Source organism: Dendropsophus ebraccatus, chromosome 1 (assembly GCF_027789765.1).
Source record: "Dendropsophus ebraccatus isolate aDenEbr1 chromosome 1, aDenEbr1.pat, whole genome shotgun sequence".
Taxonomy (NCBI): Eukaryota; Metazoa; Chordata; class Amphibia; order Anura; family Hylidae; genus Dendropsophus; species Dendropsophus ebraccatus.
Genome location: NC_091454.1, coordinates 192121190 through 192147491, shown reverse-complemented (window position 1 = coordinate 192147491; position 26302 = coordinate 192121190). Strand labels below are relative to the sequence as shown.

At 42.0% G+C, this 26302-nt stretch overlaps 1 protein-coding gene across 2 annotated transcripts in view; it reads right to left on the bottom strand.

Moving 5' to 3' along the window:
* Positions 1–24227, bottom strand: part of GFPT1 (glutamine--fructose-6-phosphate transaminase 1) — a 31324-nt gene extending 7097 nt beyond the window's left edge. Inside the window, exons 1-11 of one of the 2 annotated variants that reach the window (XM_069943102.1) lie at positions 24106–24227; positions 11810–11917; positions 10161–10268; positions 5551–5676; positions 4963–5021; positions 4427–4561; positions 3738–3799; positions 3557–3636; positions 2976–3029; positions 1550–1655; positions 114–277 (exon numbers count right to left, since the gene is read on the bottom strand). In XM_069943102.1, the coding sequence (XP_069799203.1) occupies positions 114–277; positions 1550–1655; positions 2976–3029; positions 3557–3636; positions 3738–3799; positions 4427–4561; positions 4963–5021; positions 5551–5676; positions 10161–10268; positions 11810–11917; positions 24106–24112 (1009 nt within the window). In that variant the 5' untranslated portion in view covers positions 24113–24227. The remainder of the gene's footprint in view (positions 1–113; positions 278–1549; positions 1656–2975; positions 3030–3556; positions 3637–3737; positions 3800–4426; positions 4562–4962; positions 5022–5550; positions 5677–10160; positions 10269–11809; positions 11918–24105) is intronic. The other variant, XM_069943109.1, reaches the window with a different exon arrangement.
* Positions 24228–26302: the final 2075 nt, after the last annotated feature.

The window sequence follows — 26302 nt, the reverse complement described above, 5'->3', positions numbered from 1 at the left end:
TTTCCATAGACTAAAGTGTATGTGTTGTTTCAGAATGGTCATAAAGGTCAAAGGTTTTCATCTGTGTGTATTGGCAGGCGTCCCTATCGTTGCAGTGCCCATCTGACACTTACCCTTCATGATCTGCTGTAGCTCCATCTGCAGAGTCTGAATGGCACGTGCTGGGTGATCTTCTGCACTTCTCTTGATGCGATGGATAGAGAGACGTCCATCCACAACAGCAGCCACATCGTCGTCTTCAAGGTAGATGACTCTGTTGGTGTGTTCAATGACAGCGCTGCAAAACAAGCAATGTGTGGATTTACTTCAAAGAGCCATTACGTCAACATGGGCCATACAGCGATGATATCCTATAACAGTTATGGCCGACCTTTTAGAGACCTAGGGGGGAGATTTATCAAACATGGTGTAAAGTGAAACTGGCTCAGTCGCCCCTAGCAACCAACCAGATTCTACCTCTCATTCCTCACAGACTCTTTGGAAAATGAAAGGTGGAATCTGATTGGTTGCTAGGGGCAACTGAGCCAGTTTCACTTTACACCATGTTTGATAAATCTCCCCCTATGTGTACATTTACCAAACGATTAGCAATTTTTTTTAAATTTATTGCCAAGTGCCAACATGACAATCCTGAAGACTATATCAGATTTGGTGTTTTTTTTTTTAATGAAATTGTCAATGAGGGGTTCTTATATTAAAGTAAAAAATTATCACTGGTGTCTTTTTTAACTTTTTTAACTTCTTCTTAACTCACTACAGGCTTAGTAGAGGAAGCCATCTGATGGTGTCCATAACTAAGCTAGGGCTAAGGGCATTATTACACAGCCCTATCATAAAGTGTAAATGAGCGCCGTTCTGCTAAATCGGCTCTCTTTTACTGAGCAATTACACAGGCCAACCATCAGGCAGCAAGGGCTATATATATATATATATATATATATATATATATATATATATATATATATATATATATATATATATATGTTAGCGATGTCCATGCAGCCCTTGCCTTTAGTGTAAAATAGTAAAAGTATAAAAGTCGGGCCTTCACCGGTCTCTGCAGCTACAGCTCTGCCTTCTGTTCCGGTCTCTGCCCTGACAGGCCGCTCAGCCAATCACTAGCCGTGGTCCTGTCTCAGCCAGTGATTGGCTAAGCGGCCTGTCAGTGCAGAGACCAGAACAGAAGGCGGAGCTGCAGAGACGAGGGAAGACTTAAGGACGTCGAGGAACATGGTAAGGTAAGTAACTACTTTATTATTTCACACTACAATCACCAGCCATCGGCCATGCATCGCTATTACTTGTAGCGATGCTCGGACGATAATTTTAGGTCCAGACCCAAAGAAACGATTAGCCGTTCTTTCTATTACACGGAGCGATAATCGGCCGAATTGTGTAATAGGCTCCTAGTGTTAGCCTGTGAAACGGCTATTACTAACCCCAGTATGATTAACCCAGTACCCACCACTACTCCTAACAGGCTGAGCAGGAGGTATACAATGTTTTTTTTTGTTTGTTTTTTTACACCCATATGTCACCTTCCTCTTACCTGGCATCTGATGCAAAGTAATACTCCACAGCTTTCTCATCCACAGGGAACAAGCAGGTTGTGCTGTCTACTCTGGCCATGGTGCAGCTTCCTTTCTTCTCCAAGCCTATAAAAGTAAAGAAAAAAAAAATTTTTTTTTCCCCTGTTAGTGTATGTAGATAAAGAAAGTAACAGGAGGGCAAGAAGAGTCCTTAGTCTGAAATGTCAGCGCAGCTGGAAGAAATGCAGCTTGTAGCAGGATACAGAGCAGAGTATGGTATGGAAAGCATTCCGGCATTCATGTTATGTTGTGGTAAAGGTTTCTACCCAAGACTGGTACATGGGGTATAGTGGCAGCCATAGCCATTAAGGTCTACAATGAACCTAAATTTCTTTTACATTTTGTCGGTTCATGAAAAGGAATGATTGATACGTGCTCGCAGTTCCCATTGATTCTGTAGTAGGATATGCATTGCACCATTTTGTCAATGCAAACTGTATAATTTGATAGGGAAGTGTTGTAATACGTATATACTGCACCTAGTGGGTTACTATATCCCCAATTTACCAGCTGGATTTCAAGCAGTCTCCACCTGACTGCCTAGCCAATTCCACAACATAAGTAGTGGCAGGGTTATAAAAGCTTGTAGTTTGTAGCATTAAGTGATTAGTTTTCTCATATACAGGTCCTCCATTAATTTAGGAAATGCAAAAATACCCTGAAAAGCAATAAAAGAAGAAAACATCATGGCCTGATTTACATGCCCCGAGAGGGATAGAAAAGGCAAGGAACTCTGTTTTTTGTGTGGTTTTTTTAATGTTCTGGTACGGTTTCCACCAATATAAGGGAATTTACACTACAGTATATATGTTCTTCCTAGCAGTGTGCCACCGACTATCTGCCTTGTTACTATGTATTGCTTTAGTGCGACAGTGCATTTCTCCAGTTTATATCTAGAAATCAGTGTGGGTCTCAGCACTGTGAACTATCAATATGCGTGAAACATCAAAAACTTATTTTTTGCGTGATTTACAGTAATTCTGATTTAGTGCATTTAGCTTCTAGGGATATTCTTCTGGAAGCAGTTGAGAAAATCTGGGATCTGATGGAGATGGGGGTAATTCTTAGTAGTTACTGTCAATTTCCAAAGTTATTGCCATGTTGAGTAACTAAACTCAATATGTGAGGAAAGAGCAGCACCTAGTGTTCAAAAAGTGAACTGCACCCAGCAGAAAAAAAATTAAACTCTGCATTGTATCTGGCACTACAAAATGATGAATGTATTCAATGTCAGGTTTATTCTTCATCAGTGAAGGCCTATATTCTATATCACTAGATGGCACACAGATTGACCTGCAAGGAGAACAGTACCAGAAACCGCTAATATGAATGTAGTCCCTTTTCTAAGAGAATATATATATATATAATACGAGGCTGGACAGGCACCTTCATCCAATACAATCGAGATTCCCTCTAGAGGATAATCGTTGCTTTGTGACACTGAAAATGACAATGAGAAAGGCGACAGCACGAATCAGACAACACATCAAAGACACAGGCAAACTATGCATTGCAGCACTCTGAAATGCATAACTCACATACGCCGGTATGCACAGCCACCTAAACACAACAGCAGAAGACTGACAGAGCACGGTAGTATTACAGGTTACAATGACTCAATGGCGATTGTAACAGAGAATCAATCATAAAAAAAATTGCAATTAATATAGACAATATACAATTAAACAATTCCCCCCCCCCCCCCCACCATCATCATAAACTTTCAGTGACGTTCTAAGTGATATTAGGAAGCGATATCTAGACATGCTTAGCCAATGGCAGCCTTGTGTGTTAAATCAAAAAGCGTGATATTTTCCCCAGTACTGCTTTATGAATGCCCACTGTGACAATGGTGCCTATAAATGATGTCCGTGCCCCATGCTATTAGCGCCAAGGCTGCATGGTCTCTGCATTGTAGTGAATGAAGCCAAAATACTTGCAGAGTGTGGTCAGCAATGTATAATTACCTGAGCGGTACAGGATCGGGATGTGGTCAGTAGATAGCTTGTGCTCGCTCCGTACACCCATCAAAAGTGGGCTACCCCTCCTACAAGGCAAATACAGGATTGGCATTAGGACAACATGACAAGTAGATGTATTATGCCATAATAAAAACATTTTTTATAATATGAGAGGAAAATATATTACCTGGTCCCAACAGCCTGGCCAGGATAGTGTACACTCTTAAATACAAGAGCAAAGGCGCCTTCCTGTTGGATAAAGCAGGGGGGTTGTGGTTAAAATAAAGACATCAAATGAATACAAATGCTATACAACCAATCAGATCTTCATTATAGCTTCTATATAGGTGTCCGCCAGTTATGCCATTTCTAAATGACAAATCTAAATGGTTTAATGTCATTCATGGACAAATGACAAATCTGCAGTAGGGTTAGCATTGTATAATTTAATATAAATATAACCTGTGGTTAAAAAAAACGCTGCGGAATCTGTAACACAAATCTGCTATACAAATAGAACAATAATTATTATTACAAATCTAATGAATCGGCTGTTGATGTCTTGTAAGAGTCCTTCTGATTTCCCAGTGTTTCCCTAGCAGGGGCTGGAATAAGACATCTGGACTGTGTCCTGAAATCAGATATTGCTAAAGCCAGCGACACAGACATGATCAGCCATGGGGTATGGTGGTGGATTATATTATATATATTAATAAACAATTGATTGACAATTGACCAGGGAGCTTGGTGGATTGCATTCTACATAAATGGCCAGCAAGAAACAATTTATGACAACCTGAGATGATTAATGACGGACTAACATTCAGCGCTTCTCCAGAATATGATAAGTGAATAAAGAACCAGGACTATGCTTACCAGCTGCTGGATGACTCTCTCTACAAGGGTGGCAAAGCTGATGCCATCGTTCTCACGATTGTCGTACATATACTTTGCGAGTTTGGCAATGGTTTCCGTGTCAGTCTCAGATTCAAACTCGTAGCCCTTGCTCTCCTGCAAAATAATACCAGGTATAGTTCATGCCAATGTAATACATACAACATCTTCACCTACTGTTCATGCAGCACTGTGCTTTCCATTATTAGCCCCAACACAGTTGTGAACGGAGCCTAAATTGGGCCTTAGCATTAAAGGGGTATTCCGTACTCAGAAAATTACCTCCCTACAGGATGAGAGATAACAAACTGATCATTGGGAGTCCCAGAAGCCAGTTCTTGGAATCGGTGGGGGTCCCTCCCTTCGATAGGGCCCCCTCCTATCGGCTTGTTATTCCCTATCCTGTGGCTAGGAAATAACTAAGAATGGTAGTGGTACCATGTAACTAAAAATACAAGACATTCTATGTTACTAGAGAGAGTCTTGGACCCAGACGGTCTTTGAATAGAACAACTCACCAAAAACTTCTTCAGGTCCTTATAGTTTGTGATGATTCCATTGTGGATGACGATAAACTCTAGAAGAGGGGAGAAATAGGACATCATTTCCTTTCAGTAAAAAAAACAAAAACCTTCATGATGAATGATCTGCAGCAGAAATCTGGAGGCCACATGTGAGTGGGTATATTTATGTTCCTGCTCATTTCATGTACGAGAGGCACAAATCCTCAGTGTATGAAGAAAGGCAGGCCCCGGTGCTGCACACCGAACACGTCTGCACATCTGTTAACCCCTGCAGGGAGGTGGGTCATGTAATTGATACCAGGAAACAAGGCAAAAGGAGAAAGTAGCATCACTGGAGGCAATATATTCCTGAACTTTATTACCCCTAAAATATATGGGGGAGATTTATCAAACATGGTGTAGAGTGAAACTGGCTCAGTTGCCCCTAGCAACCAATCAGATTCCACCTTTCATTTTCCAAAGAGTCTGTCATGAATAAAAAGTGAAATCTGATTGGTTGCTAGGGGCGACTGAGCCAGTTTCACTTTAAACCATGTTTGATAAATCTCCCCCCATATTCGTATTATATAATAGGTTACATACCATTGCTTTTGTCAGAACGTTGCGGGTGACTGTTGGTAGGGCTGGGTTCTCCATGAGTGGCCCAACGGGTGTGTGCAATTCCCAAGTGAACCTCGAATTCAATATCTAAATCCAGGTCTTCTTGCTCTAAAAAAAAAAAAAATAATAATAATTAATAATGACGAAGGAATAAGCAGTAATCTGGCAAACTTCAGGGGCATGACTATTCAGTACCCCACCAATGGTACAGGTTGGTTGGTTAGAAAGATACCCCAAGGTGGCCTTGCATCTCAACAGCAGTCACAATTCCTCCATATATATGCATGCTCAGCTCCGCTCAGTGTGCATACATTTTCAACAGTAAGGAGGAAGAAGGAAGCTACCGTACCCTTTTTATCTTTATGTAAAATAAACACAATAGTAATTCATCAAGCCCAATCCTTCTATATAAAGTCATTATCTGATGAGGGGGAGTCGTCCAGCCCCATCAATATCAATGGGCTTAGTTGACTAATGTGACTTTAGATGCAACTAGGGGGTGGTACCAACCATTGAAGAGATCACTAGTATGGAGGCTTATTTTCCAGGTAGCAGAATTGCTCTTTTCCAGGAGTTGGAAATGTGACTCTTTAGGTGGAAACTCTGGTTTGGCCACTATGACAGCTTTGTTTTTTTTCTGTAGAAGAGTAAATATGCATACTATTTTCCCATGGGGCATTGCCTAAAATGTAAGCCTTCATACCACTAATTACTTCAATTAGAGTCAGAATCCCTCTTAAGGCTATGTTCACACTACGTAAGTTTCGTGGAATTTCCAGGGAACTTACGTTGTGCTGAAGCCTGAGCGAATCCCGGCCAGAGTGTATACACATGGTATACATTCCGTCCGGGATCCCTAGCAGCGCCATAGAAAACTGTACGCTCCATAGTGTGCTGTGGGGAGTTCTGATGCGGGCATGCACGGTTGCCCCACATGAGAACTCTGCGGCACTAAAGATCATCCGCCTGGTACTGCAGTACCGGCTGGGATGATCTTTTTTAGAGACCGGCCATTCCGTGACCCGGCCGGGTCACAGAACAACCGGTCTCATACGTAGTGTGAACATAGCCTAAGGATATAGCAAGTCCATATAGTAATAATTATTGGGAAATCTTTAAGGGGAACACTGGCAATTTTTTTTCCAAATCGACTGGTGTCAGAAACGTATACAGATTTGTAATTTATTTCTATTTAAAAATCTCAAGCCTTCTAGTACTTATCAGCTGCTGTATGTCCTGCATGGAGTGATGTATTCTTTCCAGTGCTCTCTGCTGCCACCTCTGTCATGGATTTGATGCTGCTCATGGACAGAGGTGGCAGCAGAGAGCACCGTGTCAGACTGCAAAAAATACAACACTTCCTACAGTATGTACAGCAGTATTTGGAGAACTTGAGATTTTTAAAACAGAAGTAAATTACAAATCTGTATAACTTTGACACCAATTAATTAGAAAGAATTTTTTGACGGTGTTCCCCTTTAATGTAATATAGATGTTATCAGAGGAAGACTATCCTATGCTTATCTATGGGAATGCTATAAGGGTAACTCCCAGCTCTATTCTTGATAGAGGCTCCATAGGTAAAGCTTCTCTCACATATGGATTTCTCTTCCTGGTGAAGTCATTGTGTTCGTGAACAGAGAGAATGGTTCTAATTTAACAAACTAAATGATCTGCTGGTATTTCATCTCCCCCCCCCCCCGAGCCGAGGGGGGTTAGAAAGGAGAACAGAAGGCAGGAAAGGAGGGTTAAGTATAGGTTAGTGTTACAGTGCGGGGGGATACAGTCATGTGCTAACACTTTCTAATGCGGAGGCTCTCCTCTGCCAGCTTAGGGTAATTCTTGATTTTTCTTTTCTTTGGAGATAATGTGAGGGAGGAGAAGTCATCCTTATAAAATAACCACATCTAAGACCCGGAATGACTTCCAGTCAGAAGCATTTGTTATAGGAAATTACCCCCACTGTGGTATGGGGGGGGGGGGGCTATTGAATTAAATGGAGCTTGTACTTGTAAGGATACATTAGCATCCCATTTTGACAGGATAGTGTAACCCTTTAATGTTAAAGGAATACTCTGGAGACAAAAAAAAGACATTTTCAATCAACTGGTATCAGAAAGTTGTACAGATTTGTAATTTACTGCATAAAGTGGTATTTCTTATCAATCTGACACAGTGCTCTCTGTTGCCACTTCTGTCCATGACAGTTCCTAACATAGACAGAGGTGGCAGCAGAGAGCACTGTGTCAGACTAGAAAAAATACACCACTTCCTGCAGGACATAGAGTAGCTGATAAGTACCAGAAAACTTGAGATTTTTTAACAGAAGTAACTTACAAATTTGCATACCCGAATGATTTTAATTGTCTTAGTAATGCTTAATCATACACTCCTGCTTTATATCATTAGACACAGTTGTCATTTAGGAGCCTGGGAAAGTTGGGTGATAACTACAACAGTAATTTTCCCCATAAGCTTTGATACATTTCATGCTGTAATAGCTGCCATATTATCACTGAAGTGTTAATCATAGGACAATCCCTTTGTCTCCTTAACCACGGGGAAAGCATCCCAATGGTCTTATAAATGTAATAGGGAATGGAGCAGCACTCGTGTGTGTGTACATTGCTGCTTCATTCACAATCTATAGCAGAGATATCTGTGCAGTGTACACAGCTATCTCCACCTGTCTCAAACAATAAATGGATTACTAGCTGAGCATTCACATTCTCAACGGTGACACTAACTTGCATGGGGACCTTTAATGTAAAGACAACCCCTTTAACTTTCCGAGATGCGGAAACGGCTGAATATTATGTCTGCCACCTCAACATAAAGAGGAAAAGTCAAAGATTGTACTCTTATTATAAGGAAATGCCCTTTGGAAGAAACAAAGCTGGATTATCATGCAGCAACTAGTAACTGATAAGAAGCCACTTCTGCAAGGTAAAAATGGAAAGATTTTTTACGTTGTATAGGTTTGGTCTTCACCAGTTTTCTATGGATCTGGATTTACTTAAAGGTCTGATTCTGCGATGAAATCCTCTGGCAGGCCCTACGCCTTAGTGGGGGAGGGGGGGAATGAAGCAGCAGGGGAGATGAAGGGGGGGGCTGTAGTGATGTGAATAAATGACATTTTCCTGAAGCTGTTTTACTTGGAAAACAAATATCTGGCCCGAGCTTGCAACGTGTTAGGTTTCACGTCATTAGGAGACTCTATAGAAACCTTGCCTTTCTACATCCATTAAGGCTCCACATATGCAGACTACATTGCAAGTATCCAACCTGGCTCTGTAACCCTTTACCAGCTGCAATAGACTGTATTTTCGGCCTTCTTTAGGAAGGGTTAATATTAACCCTACTGTATTCATCACACAGAATTAGCAGGGGGAAAAAAACAATGTTTCCTGCCAGCTGAAAATAGCACATGGCCCTAGGGCACGGCCATCTTACCCCCCAGGTATCTGTGTTTCCTGAGAAGGGTATTGGAGGGGGAGAAAAAAAAAAAAAAAAAAAAAAAAAGAAATCCCGAGAGGACTACAAGGAGGAAACGGTCTTATTATAGTCATCTGTAAGCTCATCTCCTTTTGTGGGTTTCCAGTAGAATTACTTACACAATTCAGGGCTATGTAGACAGGGGAAAACCGAAGGGATAAAACATACAGCTGAGAAATATTACTGTACCTCCCTACACAAGTATATATTTGAGATCGGTTTAAAAGGTTATCCAGATCTATATATTTTTATTTGTGTTATTTTACCCCTGTAACTTCTCTTCTACAGTCTGTAGGTGGCCACAGTCACCAACATTGACTAAGCATGGATGCCATGTTACCATAGGAGATAGAGAACTAAAGCAAAACAGTGAGGCATAAAGGGCATAAAGAGGTTATCCCAAGATTAAACGTTATAACTAGAGATGAGCGAACCGGGTTCGGGTTCGAGCCGAGCCGAACCCGAACGATCAGCATTTGATTAGCGGGGGCTGCTGAAGTTGGATAAAGCTCTAAGGTTGTCTGGAAAACATGGATACAGCCAATGACTATATCCATGTTTTCCACATAGCCTTAGGGCTTTATCCAAGTTCAGCAGCCACCGCTAATCAAATGCCGAAAGTTCGGGTTCGGATCGACTCGAGCATGCTCCAGGTTCGCTCATCTCTAATTATAACTAGCCAATTGGTGGAAGTCTGACTTCTGGGACCAATCATGACAACGGAGGGAACAGAGCGAGCAGAGCAGCAGTGAGTATGCTTGGATACTACTCTTCTCACTGTCTATGGGACTCATGAACATAGTCAAGTTCAGTGCTCAATAATATTTATAAGATTTCTAAGATCTCTTTCTGTATAAGGCTGGGTTCACACTGCGTTATTGCAATCCGTTTTTTTCATCCTTTTTTTATTTTTATAATGGAAATAAATAGAAAAACGGACGCACACAAATGCATCTTTTGAAAAAAACTGATTGCAAAAACGCAGTGTGAACCTAGCCTAACCAAACCAAAAGCAGGACTCAGGACCTCAGCCCACCACTCATCGACATGGTGGGCATGTACACACAAAGCTATGTTAGAATGTAGGGGCTACATACTGTTAATCTCTTCATCCAAGGCCTTGACTTTTCCCTTCTTCTTGATGAGCTGGATCTGGTTAGCGTTGTTCTCCCAGTTCTTTTCATTGCCGCCATCAATTCCGACACCTACAACAGACGGAACAATGTGTTAAACTGCTGTCAGTCTGTGATCCTCACTCAATGGAGGAACCAAGCTAAAATATACTCACAATAATACTTCACTGAAGTGTAACCTAATAAATGTAGAATCAAACAGTGTTAGACAATGACATTCTTGGCCTTATAACCAGACAACTAACTGATTATTTAGAAGCGAAGCCAGATACGCCAAGTGTCCAACTGCTAGGCTGTGAATAGGCAATAAGTGTTAACTCCAGTATATGTGCGCTGAAGCCTGTCCATTCTATATATGCTATAATGGAAATCAGCTCTCCATGTATGCACACACTGGTGAGCATATACTTTACATTGTAGCAACACACCTGTCCTCAGGTTGTGTGTGATATTAAACATCTGTTCTATTCACTTTAATAGAGCTCAACTGCAATACCACCCGCAATCTGAAGACAAAGGTGGTGCTATTATTGGAAGAAAGCAGCTAGGTTTTTTTTTTGTTTTTTTTGCAATTCTGGATAACCCCTTTATTAATACTACGTATATGTAGAAGGTTGAGACAAAACAACAGCTTTAGCTATCCGTACAATTCACTTGGCCAAGCATGCGTGTGTTCTGAATAAGGGAAGCTGACAGGAAGCCCTGACAGGAATGGCACCAGGCATCTAAATGCCTAGATGACCATAACATCTAGGGGTAAACTGCCATGATAGGATTCAGTGTCAGACTGGGGTATCTGGGGCCCACCAGAGGAAATGATCCTGGGGGCCCATCATTGAAGAACCAGTGAGAAACAACATGTCAGGCAGTGTAAGTACAGATTCTAAAGCTGGGGGCCCACCAGAGGATCCTCCAGTCCTCTGGTAGGCCAGTCCGACACTGATCGGATTGATCTCTGATCCCAGCAGCTACTGGCAAGTGATAGCTGGCATCCAATTTATTAGTTACAGGCTCAGCTCCTAAACCTGCTCCATGTTATTCTACTGCAATTCCGACTGTACGTCAGAACGCAGAAAGGGGCTAAACCATGTCACCTCATAAAAGACCACCTCTTTGCACACATAGCATAAGCCATTAGTCTTTTGCATTGCACATTTTTGCTTTGACAGGTACCATTAGCACTTCTCCACTGGTGTATGAACAGAAGCAGCCATTTCCAATGTATCACTTCTGTCACATCACCGAAGCGTGAAAAGCGACAAGAATACTGTCTTTAATATAGAAGCAACAGCGTCAGTGAATGCTAAGAGGGTATGATCATTCATATTCCAAATTATCTGCCATTATTGGATGCAATATAACGGTATAAAGGCCAAACAGATCAATATCGCCCTGTGTAAACGCTTGTAATAGGAGATGGGCGGCTGACAAGTGATGGAAGTAAAGACCAGCACAGCCGATCAAGCTATCATTGGTGCGGCCATGTAATAGGGTCCGTGGCCGTAATAGGGGACTCACATCGGGCAGCCTGACCGTCTAGAACAGCCTTATGGGTTTGCCTATCCTGTAAGTTATAATCTAATGTTAGCCATAGCAAAGGAAGAACAGTTTACCTGCAGAGTCGTATCCTCTGTACTCCAATCTCTGAAGACCTTTGATAAGTCGCTCAAGGATTTCACGCCTGGTGCGAGGCACGTGGTAGTTGAGGTATGCAAATATTCCTATGTAAGAAAATATACCATTACTACATGACAGCAGACTTCAGTACTATACCTGTTGGATTTTAAGCAATACAAATAACCCCCTTATATGTTAATAAGATCATTGAAATCCTTCCTTGCCACCAGCGCTAATACTTCTACATTCTTCACTTACTAACAGCAGCTTACATGACGTCACCGTCCTGCAGCTATGGCTTCATGGTAAAAATAGCAATTCCTGTTTGTAAATAGGTCAAAGACCAGATAAGATTTGCCGACCCGGCAGAAACACCTTCTAGGTCTTGCCATACCCAAATTATAAGTAAGAAGTACTCCCAGCGAAAGGGAATATTAAACAGTATAAAGACTGCCGCGCAAGCACATACACACAGCAGTATTGGTCCACCCTTAAAGGTGTCTGCACCCAGTGAGCAGAACAGACACAGATTTTTTACGGATGACCGATGGGACTCATATATTATTTTATTTCCATATATAATTATTTTTCTCATTTACATGGGACAATTACTACTATTACTTGGAATCGATCGCATCTTGCCCAATGTTAATTAATGACAGTAGTTGTCTAACTGGTTATGGGTCTAATATTAGAAGTGTGTTATCCTGGCGTAGAATGTCTACCACATAATTCAGACTACAGATTTCACATATAGCTTCTCCCCACTAGGGGCGCTGTGGCACAGGTTATTACATAGACTAATCTAAAAAAAAATTACTGTCTGACACGTATCTAATGTTTATACTTGGCTTAAAAGATTTTTTTCAGTTTCAACAAATAACGGTTATCATTTTATATTAAAACATATTGTGTGTCTCAGGTTGGTGTCACTCAAGAGGAACCTTGTGTCTAAATTATAGAACTGACACCCAGATGTACTGTGTAAAAATCATACATTTAAGTGTCCTTCACAGGTCCAGGACAGAATCTTGCCCTATAAAGCAAGGGTGTTAAACTCACTATTGCAAAACTACAATTCCCATCATGCCTGGACAGCCAAAGCTTTAGCATGATGGGAATTGTAGTTTTGCAACAGCCAGAGGACCAAGAGTTTCACTCCTGTGCTGTAAATGACTACAATCAGAAATCTCGAAAACTAACAGGATTTAAAGGGGTTAAAGTGCTTCATTTTTGGCTCACTGCAGGAGGCGATCTCCATTATAAATCTCCAGCAGCGACAAAGAGTTGAGTGTTCAGACCCCCACAGACCATTAGAGAGGGCCGGGAGAAGTGCTCAGCTTCTCCTGGCACTCCATAGATTAAAGGTATATATACACTTTCAATAACTGACAGCCGATCTATCAGTTGTCTCTTCTGCCCGCTGACCATCCTTTTCATACACAGGAACATTCGGCGTGAGAGAGCTCTCCCTGCAGCTTATCTCCCCCAGAACATGGTGGTCAGGCAAGCGGTGGGTTCAGCCGACAAAAGTCAAAGGTGTATGGGGACCTTTGGATTAGAGACGTCTCCATCAGATAAACAGAGATCACAGAGGGCTGGAAAGTGAAGCGCTTAAAGGGGTTATCTAGTGCTACAAAAGGGGTTATCCAGTTGCAGTTTGCAATTAAGCTCCATTTACTTTAATGGAACCGAGTTTCAAAACCCCACCCAAATTGGAGACAACAGTAGGGGGAAAGTGCCCATGTTTTTGTAGCGCTGGATAACCCCTTTAAGCTCTATTCACTTTAATGGAACTCAGTAGCAAAACCCCACCCAAGCTGGAGACAAGAGCGGCGCTGTCTCTGGAAGAAAGTGGCCATGTTTTTGTAGCGCTGGATAACCCCTTTAATCAATCGCTTCTCCTGGCCCCATCTAACAATCTGTAGGGGGCCTGAACACCCAGGCACTGACCAATCAAAACATGTCTTTAAGGGTCCCCAAAGGTTGGACCTCACAGGTAATAAGGAATTAGAATATCCCTGCCATACACCATTATATCCCTTTAAGACCACTATTATTTTACTACAGCAGGGTGAAGCTACTAGATTTTCTATGGCATATATGCACTAAACAGGGGTGTACAATTTTATTTTATTTTTTGCTCCAAGGCCCATGTTGTGAATGCCTGGGACAGGCACATGAAAGCATTAATAGGCCCTAATTTGTTACCCATAGCAACCAATTCAGCTTTCATTTTACCAGAGCAGTTTAAGACATAAAAGCTGCCCTGTGATTGGCTGTTATTGGCAACATTTTTTTCAAAAGGAGAACAGAAAATGAAAGCTGAGCTGTGATTGGTTGCAACAAAATTTTTAGACCAGTGTTCCACACCTTCAACAGTCAGGGCATGATGGGAATTGTAGTTTTACAACCACTTGAGAGCCACAAGTTGGGGAACCATGTTTTTATAAAGTTGCCTGTGTTTTAAACACATGAAACAATACATCTCCATGGCAGCCATGCATTTAGAAATGCTATAGACGCAACATGAAGCTCCTCAGCAGCGCCGCAGGCTTTACACATGCAACGCTTTCCTTAGCTAGAAACATGTCTTCTAGCGATTTTATGGCCTAAAGAACAGGGAAGTATGTAAAAAATGCGGCCAGGGGGAGCGACTGTAATGATGTTTCCCTACGTAACTACACGTTCATCCTATACACCCAGCAAAGAGACTGCAAAGCCTGAGCCGGGCTGTAAGACTTGTTTTACTTGTACATTATCCGTATACTGCTATAAATTCAATATATAGAAAATTGTGAATGTGCTAAACACAGAAATCAAGATCTTATTTAGCCTGTGGTCTTCAGGGCATAACCCAGGTAGTCATCCTGCCCGGACGCAGACACCAGGATCGCTCTATGGACTGTTGTCTGTGTCCGAGCTGCGGTTTTAAGAAGTGAAAAGTCATCTTTATAAGCCAGTGTGGATCGCTGCCAGGTCCAGGCTATTCACTTCCCGGACTAAAACACTATTCACAAGAGGCCGAGCGGTACAGAACACAGAAGGCCTTATACAGGGGAACATTCGAAGGCTTCTCCCAACACCTTCACATGCTCCTTTGTTCGACATTCTAGCTCCAGGTGCTCTATATATACATACACTTCCACAAGACAAGATCGATGGATAGCTGAGATCTTTTCAATGTATTCTTTTTTTCTGGGAAACAGTGACTGTAATATCCCAAAGTAGCTAGAGGATATTGGTTAATTTGCTGACCGATGGGGTTTGACCACCGGGACCCCCACAATCACAAGACCAAGAGGCCAGAGTTATTGGAGCGGCTGCATACATCCTCAAAAGCTATACCATTCATTCTTTATAGGCCCCTAAAAACTGCAATGTGCAGCCCGCTGACCAAGCACGTTATGCCACTCCAACTGACCTCTGTTCTAGTAATAGGTAGGGGTCCCAGTGGTTATTCCTAGTTATTCTATTAACTGGTTATTCCCTATCCTGTGCACAGGACGTGTAAAAAGTTATGATCAGTTAGAATCTCACTATATCTATAGACATAGCCGAGAGAAGCCTACCTCTGTGTGCTTCACTTTTCAATCAGACTCAATGCAGGAGATGGGTTCCATAAAGTTAAATAGCTTCTCCTTGCTACGGCTGCTGATTGGTGGGGGATCTCAGCACAGAGACCGAACATCTGTAGTATTATTCTGCTTGGTGTTGGATACCCAGTTATTCCTGTAACTATTGAAAAGTACTGTATACGGTTGTATTTTCTATACTCCATGAAGTAAGATGTATTAAATGTAACATTGCCTTGGCTTACATTAATCAGGTAAGTATATTAGCATATAAATGTCTCTTTTTTTCCCTATGTGAAGCCTTGCTATCCAGCTACTTGCTGGGACTCACATTTACAGCTATACGGCGACAATCCGAGGACTATGGTCTGTTATAAAATGTTAATGATTAGAAGGGATATTGTGCTTATTGACGGAGGTTGAAAATAAATCAATGTTTATGGCTTATTCGTTGCCTGGGCGGACGTTGACGGAAGAAAATATCCTGAGTAGATTTCTGCAAACCCTATTTAGATGAATGGGGCACTGATAGAGATGTATGCAAAGAACTGGCAGCATGTGAACAGTCCCTTAGGATAAGTGCACGCTGAATATATTGTGACGCATTCTCTATCTACTTTAAAGAAATGAAGTGCTCAACCCATATCCTAATCCTTATTTGATTCCAGTCTAGAAGTTGTGGGAAAGTCCCCAGCATGACAGACACATGATTGTTCCCCCCTCCGGCACGGCCCCCATTTCCCAATACACTCACATTGTGGCCTCATATCTAAATAATGACTACACTTTCCTAAGAGAACTCTATACGAGACCTCGATTCCACTGATAACACAGGATTAGATGGGTAACCGCATAATAATGACATTTCTGTATGATTAATAAGGATAACATTGCTCCCTAAGGGATATTCACACCTGGCAGATTTGCTGCAGAAATTTATTCAGCTTTTCCATTCATACAAATGAGCTACAGATGCACGGACGGATATTCCCTAGCAGAAAGTGCGACCATACTGTTATAGAGCCACCCAGTAAAATAACAAGCAGCGCTGTCGTTACTGCCATGATGTTCTGGAGTGGCCCTGTTAATAGGTTAGAGTACAGTGAGCAATTGTGGCAGAATCTACTATTTCTGTCTCTTACGTCATGTAGAGGCGCTCACAAATGCATCTGCTAGAGGAAAAAAACAAATACATATACAGACTGTATACCTGTCACACTAAGGTGATAAAAAAAAACAGCGGTAATGTCAGGCAAGAGTGACGGAGGACAATTACAGGTGTGTCCCTGCGCAGAGCCAGGCCAAGAAATAAGCATTCCTTCCGTATAGTAATACTGATGACCTGGCAGATACTGGAGGCACAATCGTCACTGTGCCCTTTAAGGCGTGTTCACACGTTCAGGTTTCAATTACATTCATTGAATAAAAAGCCAGGACTGGGCTTGAAAAGAGAAATCTAAGTCTTTCCTTTATATTTGTTCTAAATGTATCATCTGTCCCTGGCTTTGTATTCAATATCTGCAATAAAACCTGAATGTGGGAATATACCTTCACTATTCCAAGATGGCTACATATAATAATACTAATAATGGCTACACGTCTATAATAAGTTTATACCTGCGAGCTTCTCATAGCACGTTCTCGCAAATAGTGGGAGTCTGAACCATCAGACCACGACTGGCAAAAAAAAAAAAAAAAAAATTATATATTACATATATATATATATATATATATATATATATATATATATATATATATATATATATATTTTATTAATATCAAATCAACTGGTGTCCAAAAGTTATACATATATTTGTAAATTACTTCTCAAATCTTTTAGTACTTATTAGCTGCTGTATGTCCTGCAGGAAGTGGTGTATTCTTTCAAGTATGACACAGTGCTCTCTGCTGCCACCTCTGTCCATGACAGGAACTGTCCAGAGCAGTAGTAAATCCCCATCGAAAACCTCTCCTGCTCTGGACAGAGGTGGCAGCAGAGAGCACTGTGTCAGACTGGAAAGAACACAACCTTTCAAGGCATACAGCAGCACATTAGTACTGTAAGACTAGAGATTTTTAAATAGATGTCAATTATAAGTCCGGATAATTTTCTGACACCAGTTGATTAAAAAAAAGATGTCTTTTTTTTTGCTGGAGTACCACTTTAAAACCTTTCAGAAACTATATGTGCATAACAAAATAACCGTATACAGAATTTATTCTGCAACCATCTTCGAAATAAATAAAGGAATGTACTAGATTGCAAGTTAGTGAGATGTAAATGTAGGTATCTTCAATTAACTTTTTCCATTACTCTGTTTTTATAAAGCCTGTAGGAAATCTGCAAATTTTTTTTGTAACTTCCATATACACACACATGTGAAAAGAAAGGAGGCTTCCAAAAATTTACATCTGTAAAACTAAATTCTCGATAGAAAACCTTGAAAGAGGCAACAGCTGGAGAAATCTGGATTGGCTTCTACAGGCGACACAGAATGGGCCTTGTTTAGGAACAATACATGCATACAAAAAGACTGCAAAGATGCGGGATCCCACCATTAACGATTGATTGGATCAGGGAAGCTCATGTCATTAAAGGTGCCCACACACCTTATATAATTATATATATATTGAAATATTACAACTAAATGTATGCGCTTACCACAAAAAATGTGTTGGCCACATGACCCCGCACACACAGACGTAATGTCATGCATTCTCATAGCAACACATTACATGTGATTTGCAAGTGCTTTGAATCCCTGGGATGCCCTGGCCTGATGGGGGTCTAAGGGAACTCATGTTAACCCTTTATTTCTAACATGTACCAGGTACAATGAGGTCCCTGTATCAGCGCAATACTTAATAATCTGCAGATAAAGAACATACGTGTCTGTATAATGAAAGGCAGAAACAAAGCTGAATAGAGCTGATTGATGTGGCCGCTCGAGTCGGGTCAGATTACTTAGTGAGCAAGTGGTGGTTGTGAGGTAGTCCATAGGATCCTCTCTGCAGACGGAAATAGGCCTCATAAAATCTTCTAACTTGCTCTTCCTGGTTTCAAAGGTTTACGATGCAGGAATATTAAAGCATGACTTTTGATCTGTGCGCTCTCATTCAGGACCAAAGTTTACTAGAGAGCTTAAAGGGGTTATCCAGCGCTACAAAAACATGGCCACTTTTCTCCCTCTCTTGTCTCCAGTTCAGGTGCGGTTTGCAATTAAGCTCCATTTACTTCAATGGAACTGAGTTCCAAACCCCACCCAGTCTGGAGACAAGAGACGGGGAAAAGTGGCCATGTTTTTGTAGCGCTGGATAACCCCTTTAAAAGGATGGATCCATGAAAGGGTTAAAGACTTAAGATGGTTACAGATGTGCATTAATAACTGGGGCCTACATATAATCACTGGTCATTACTGATAGGATTGAAGCATTTAAAGGGGATCTCTAGGTTTAAATAAGCAAGTGCTGTGTTAAAATTTTTTACTATACCTCATTGTCTCTGTAGACTTTCCGAGAAATCACAACGACTTTTACAAGGCTAATGATGCATTTACACAGACATTTATCTGACAGATTTTGGGAGCCAAGGCCAGGAATATATTTGAAAAGAAGAGAAACCTCAGACTTTCCTTTATGACCTGTTCTTTGTTTATAGTCTGTTACTGGCTTTGGCTTCAAAAATCTGTCAGCTCGCTCTGTGTTAACGTACTCTAAATAAATAAGGGTTTGGAGAACCTGTAGTGTTACTCAACTCTAGTCCTGTTGCGTCGATCAAGGATACAGAAAGTTGATCGGCACTCACTTCCTTTTAAGGTCCTTGTAGCTTCCGCTGTCCGCAGCTGCAAACAAATACTGGCTAGGCCGCACGAACAATCACTGTATCGTTCGTGCAGCCATTTAATTGTATTGCTATGTAATCCCCTGTTCACCATCCCCTGATTTAGAGTAAGTATCAGTGGCATTTATTCATTCATTCCCCAACAACCATATACATCTATTCCAGTTAGGCAACTGTCTAGTTTCAGGGGAATCTGTCCATAAGAACACAAAAGCCAGGCACTTGAATGCAATTCTGACTCAAGTCCCCCGCCCATATACTAAAGCATCCAAGATCTCTCAGCCCTACTCTTACACAATCACCAGTAACTGAACTCACAGAAAACATGTGGGAAATGCCATAGTGGCACGTCTGGTAATCAAACTATAAAGGTGAAAGAGATTGCCCCATCATTTAAGGGCACATAGGTGAGGATCCGTCAGCTTCAGGCTCTTTACCCCCTCACCCCCCATAAGCCAGAGTGCATGGCTGAATATGGCTTATCCAACTGGATTGGCTGTCTCTATCCGAGAACACTATACATCTGACATCTGCAATATTGGCCGAGTTTTATCCAGCAGGTATAGGCTGCGCTGGACATCTTGTTCCAACCATACTGATTGGAACAAGTTGGTTTGGTTCCTCCTTGCAGAGACTACAAGTTGGAATAGGAAGTCTTAGAGGCCCAAAAGGCTGATACTACCCCTGGGATAGGGTCTGCGAACAAGAAAAGGCTCATTTATCAGCTGTTCCCTTCATTTTTTGGGGGGGAATCATTTGTCGGCAGCACATCCCCCTGTGTAATAAGGAACGCTCAGGCCAACGAATGAAAGAAGCAATGGGCCACACAAACAATCCAGCAATTGTGCAGGAAGGGCCACACAAACACTGATCAAGCATCAGACCGTATATTACTGTAGGGATATCAAATTGGTAGCCCTCCAGCTATTGAGAACTACAATTCCCATCATGCCTGGGCAGATAAAGCTTTGACTTGGCTTTTCAAGCACAATGGGTATTGCAGTTTTGCAATGGCTGGGAGAGCTGCGAGTTTTAAACCTGTATAATAGGGCCCTTACAGGTAATGTTCTCTGGGAAAAGGAACTCACCTCCAGAAGGAAATAAACTCTTAGTGCCCCCTATAGGTAACTAATATGTAAGTCAATGTGCTTTGAGGATTCTAACCATCTACAGATGGGAGTCTTTTCCTTTTGGAGGAGACTTTGGTTTGTCCACTACCCTATTCATGTTTCATTGGTCTTTAATGGTTACACATTGACTGGGTAGGTACCTATAAACTTGGAAATATAATCTACATGCTTTAAATATTGTCACGTCTATACAGATTGCGGGCAATAACTCGCATTTAGAGCCAGGTATTAGTATTGATTATAGTCAAGCACTCCAATGAGCCTACATATCACTACTACGTTCAATTGTCCGTCACTAAGTATTTAAAAAAAACTGCTTTATGCACAGACCTATAAATGCTACATTGACAAACAAAACTATTCACCAAGGCCTAAAACACTGCCCAAAAATACCTGCTAGACCAACGATGGGGAACTTTCGGCTGTTCAGCTGTTGCAAAACTACAATTCCCATCATGCCTGGACAGCCAAAGGCTGTCCAGGCATGTTGGGAATTGTAGTTTTGCAACAACTGGAGGGCCGAAGCTTCCCCATCCCTGTGCTAGACTCTGTGGTTTCATTGTCATTAACCCCTCATGGATACAATGTAACAATTTCAATGACAATGAGTCAAAACAAACATCAACAGCACAATGTAAATAGTAAACAGATCCAATCATGGACCCCGCCACCTGCTGGGAGCAGCCACCTAACAGAGACAGATCTAGTTAGACGCAGATAAGACGTCATTTACATCATTATCGGGAAAATTTACACTCCGAAAACACCAGCTAGCCCTGTGATCTACAACATGATCTACATAACAGAGGAGTACAAAGAGAACAATATCATCTCACCGGCCCCTTATTCATCTGCCCCCCCCCCCCCCCCCCCATCATGTCCTGCCGACCAAAAATCCTATTAAAACTTGTCCTCAATTATACCCATGAGACGCCATTTAGGTAGAACAGTGGAGCGTCTGTCTGGTAAACAGAACTAACCCCACATCCTGGGGAACAGGATCTAGATAAGAGCAACCACGTCTCGGCTTCTCCAGCAGAGTCTACAGCCGGATTGGCTTTATATGGAGGGAATTACACTGTTGTTACCAACAGTGACCACAACACAGGAGAGGGAGCTACACAGAAAGTTTGGCCTTGCATCCACAATATTTGCTGTGGTGTATACGATATAGCCGGATCCCATAGACTTAGCCCCCAGACCCATGTCTGATCTAGCAGACTAAGGGTGCCTTTACACAGAGAGATTTATCTGACAGATTTTTGAAGCCAAAGCCAGGAACAGGTCATACAGGAAAGAATGAGATTTCTCCACTTTTCAAATCCATTCCTGGCTTTGGCTTCAAAAATCTGTCAGATAAATCTCTCTGTGTAAAGGCACCCTAAGACAGAGTCTTCTACCTGAGTGACCTGTTTGGCCAATAATTTCCCAGGGTAAAAGGCCCTTAAAGTGGTAGTTCACCCCAAAAATTGTTCTTTCAAATCAGAAAGTGTCAAAGATTTGTAATGTACTTCTATTTAAAAAAATCTCAATCTTACAGTACTTAGCAGCTGTTGTATGTCCTGCTGGAAGTGGAGTATTCTTTCCAATCTGGAGAGCAGGAGAGGTTTTCTATGGGGATTTACTACTGCTCTGGACAGAGGTGGCAGCAGAGAACACCGTGTCAGATTGGAAAGAATACACCACTTCCTGCAGGACATACAGCAGCTTATACGTACTGGAAAACTTAAGATGTTTTAAAGAAGTCATTTATAAATCTCTTGACACAAAAAAAAAAAAAAATTGGATGCACTACCCCTTTAATAGAGAGGATGTTATCAATGCGGATGATGGAGCAAATATACCACCCATAGACAAGGATTTATAGGTTACCTAGTAAAAAATAATCCCTCCCATCTGTTACCTTTTAGCTGTATTGCATTTATGGGTAGCAGTTCAATACACTTTGAAGCTGCCATCTTTGTTACATCTTAGACCCCTGTTTGACCTTTACAGATAATTGCAGCCATTTCTGTAATAGCCAGGACTATTATAGTAAGAGAGTTACCGTGTTACTAGGCCCCCAAGGGAAACAAAGACAAACCCAAGAAGACAATCCCTGCCTGGTCAAGCAAAGCTGAGGACTAGACAGAAGCAAATAGTCATGTCCCCATATTCATTTGGGGGAAAACTGTCAGCTTTGCATCCTGATTGAGCAGTCACCAACAAATGTATATACAGGAGCAGGGACTGCGATCACTGACATAGGAAGAATCCCCGCTCAGTGCAGTACAGTAGCAGGGACTGCAGTCACCAGCCTAGTGAGTGCACTGACATAGGAAGAATCACAGTGTACAGGAGCAGGGACTGCGGACACTGACATAGGAAGAATCCCCGCTCAGTGCAGTACAGGAGCAGGGACTGCGGTCACTGACATAGGTAGAATCCCCGCTCAGTGCAGTACAGGAGCAGGGACTGCTGTAACTGACATAGGAAGAATCCCCACTCAGTGCAGTACAGGAGCAGAGACTGCGGTCACTGACATAGGAAGAATCCCCACTCAGTGCAGTGCAGTACAGTAGCAGGGACTGCAGTCACCAGCCTAGTGAGTGCACTGACATAGGAAGAATCACAGTGTACAGGAGCAGGGACTGCGGAAACTGACATAGGAAGAATCCCCGCTCAGTGCAGTACAGGAGCAGGGACTGCGGTCACTGACATAGGTAGAATCCCCGCTCAGTGCAGTACAGGAGCAGGGACTGCTGTAACTGACATAGGTAGAATCCCCGCTCAGTGCAGTACAGGAGCAGGGACTGCTGTAACTGACATAGGAAGAATCCCCACTGAGTGCAGTGCAGTACAGGAGCAGGGACTGCAGTCACTGACATATTAAGAATCACAGCGTAAAAGGAGCAGGGACCAAACCAATAAGGACATCTACATGAGAACTTCTAATAAACTACAACTAGTGCTCCCAACCTATAACTCTACAAAACTACAACTCCCATCATACCCTGGGGAATGCAGGGACCGAGATTGATCAAAATACAAATTTGCCCACAGGAACCAATCACAGCTCAGCTCTCATTTCAGCATAGCAATTTGCAACATGAAAGCTGAGCTGTGATTGGTTGCTAGGAAGTAAATCATACATTTTATATATATATGTATATATATATATATATATATATATATATATATATATATATATATATATATATATATACACACACACACACACACGTGATTGATACAATGTTGCGAGAATCCAAACAAGGGTAGGGAACCTTGGCTCTCTATCGGATGCAAAACTACAACTCCCATCATGCCTGGAAAGCCAAAGCGTTAGCTTTGGCTGTCCAGGCATGATGGGAGTTGTAGTTTTGCAACAGCTAGAGAGCCAAGGTTGCCTACCCCTGGTTTAGACAGTAATAACAAAGAAAATGATATAGTAAACCTCCCCCAACCATAGACACAATGGATCTGCTACATAAAGACACATACACATAAGGCCTAATATTTACAATCACTGCAATCAATCAGGAAACACAGGAGAATTATCACCTGCATAGCAATAAATCTACAATGGTGACTATTATAATAGAGAAAGCAGTATAAGGATGGAGGAGAGCTGGAGAGAGCCCCATCACAGTGATATAGATGGAGCACATGCACAGGACATGTCACAGCCATAAGATGCTGTGCCCACTAAGAGGGGAAGTCCATAGATGCGAGTGTTCCCTGCCAGGAAGTGCCCTCATACTCACCGCACATGCTTGTCCTTCCTCGGGGTTCCGCTCTCCGGGAGATGTCACTATCTCGCTCTGCAGCTAGTCCAGCCTCAGCGACCCTACATAAGGACCACAAACCGTGCACCTGACGTCATCACACAACCTGATTCTTCCTATTGGTCGCCTCCCTGACCGTCAATCATGATGAGGGCCGCTATTGGGCACTCCCCTCGCGTTGACCCACCCCCCGGCGCTGATTGGTAATGGGGAGAGAGGCGTGGTTTCATGTTGGCAGGAGTGACGTGGCCGGATCCAACTCCTAGTAGCCAGCGATCGAGCGGTGACTCCGCAGAGTGGGCGGGGCCGAGGGGGGACAGGACGGACGGGCGGGAGGGGAGCGTCATGGAGGGGGCGGGGGTGCTGAGTGTTAACCCTTTCACACCTCTTGTTTTGTAGAGACGTTAAATGTCTATAATAAAGCCTGCTGCTATATATATATATATATATATATATATATATATATATATATATATATATATATATATATTATTATATATATCTATATCTATCTCTCTCTCTCTCTCTCTCTCTCTCTCTCTATATATATATATATAAATATCTATTTTTATATATATATGTATATATATAGATCTTAATATATATAGAAAACTCTAACGCAGGTGTAGGGAACCTTGGCTCCCCAGCTGTGGCAAAACTACAACTCCCATCATGCCTGGACAGCCAAAGCTAACGCTTTGGCTGTCCAGGCATGATGGGAGTTGTAGTTTTGCCACAGCTGGAGAGCCAAGGTTCCCTGCCCCTGCGGCGGCTAAGGTCTTGGCTCCAGATACTACAGGACATCGTCATACTTCCAATAGATCCATACTATACAGAGAAGGTGTTGGGTATATAATTTATTAGCCCTAAAAATAGTGTAGGTTGACATACATAGATGGGATATGTCGGCTATAATAAATGGGATATGTCTATACCTCATCCATATTACCCCAATGTCTATACACATGGGCCTGGAGTCCACACAGTCCCTCTCACGTGGTAACACTAGTATATAAAAGACGTGTAACGCTCTCCATAGATCCAACCATGTATCCCGGATCACATCAGATGATCATACGTAATACTATCCGATTGCTATAAAAGCACAAGTGCTTGCTCCGCGTCACATGTTCTCCAATAATAACACTAATAGTAACTGAATGAGAACGGTTCCAAAAACAGGTAAGTGCACCTGATTTCTATTAGCTATAAACCTTTAGAAATGGCACAAGGTTGGATTTATACATGGCGTCCTCTAGTCTACAACCAGGAAGCTCCACCAAGCTATATGGGCACCTATCTTACATCTGTCCTTTTAGAAGAAAATTTGGTGGGGGGGGGGGGGGGGGGGGGTTGCAGTGATCTGACGCTAATGGTCCTTTTACACGGAGCGATTATCGTTTGAGTTTTCACGATAACAATCACATTTGAGCGATAATCGGCTCACACTGTACTTTTGCAGTAAACAATAGCCAATGTTTGTACCCTGTGTGAACATGTCCTAAATCTGCAGTGTTAAGGAATGAGGTGAGGAAACTGAGGCTTCATCCTTATATTAAATAATAACATAGAAGTTTGTCTTCCCAGAATATCCTGGATTTATATATAATAGATAGAAATGAGTAGTGTAGACCAGTGTATCCAGAAGGTTGTCAGAATATGATAAGAGTTGTAGTTGTGGTAGTATCAGCTGGCCCAGTTGGGAATGGTGCAGACCAGTCTATCTGATTACAGCTCGCATCTTATTACACCCAGCAGGGGAGTCTCTGTACTTCTTGCCCTGAGGCTATTCTCGTTTACATAGAGTATATTACAAGAGACGTTTTCCCATCAAATATTGGTTCACCAAGTAATGCACATTAAACAAAGCCTCTGTGTGAGGGCCCTATTACATGGGATGATTATCATGCGAAAAATCGTAATATCGTTTAAATGTAAAAAAAATTATAGTTCCGTGTGTTTTCAGGCAACGATCGAAAAATTGTGAGTCGTTAATCACATCTTTTAAGCTGACCATAAAATCATTGTTAATTGTTCTCTAATCTTCCCTGTATGCACGCATCATTCCTTCATTTGCTGGGATCAGAAGCAGTAAACCATCTTAAAGCCCTATTCCACGGGTCGTCAGAGGAGCAAACGAGCGCTCTCAGCGCTCGTTTGCTCCTCGTTCCCTGCT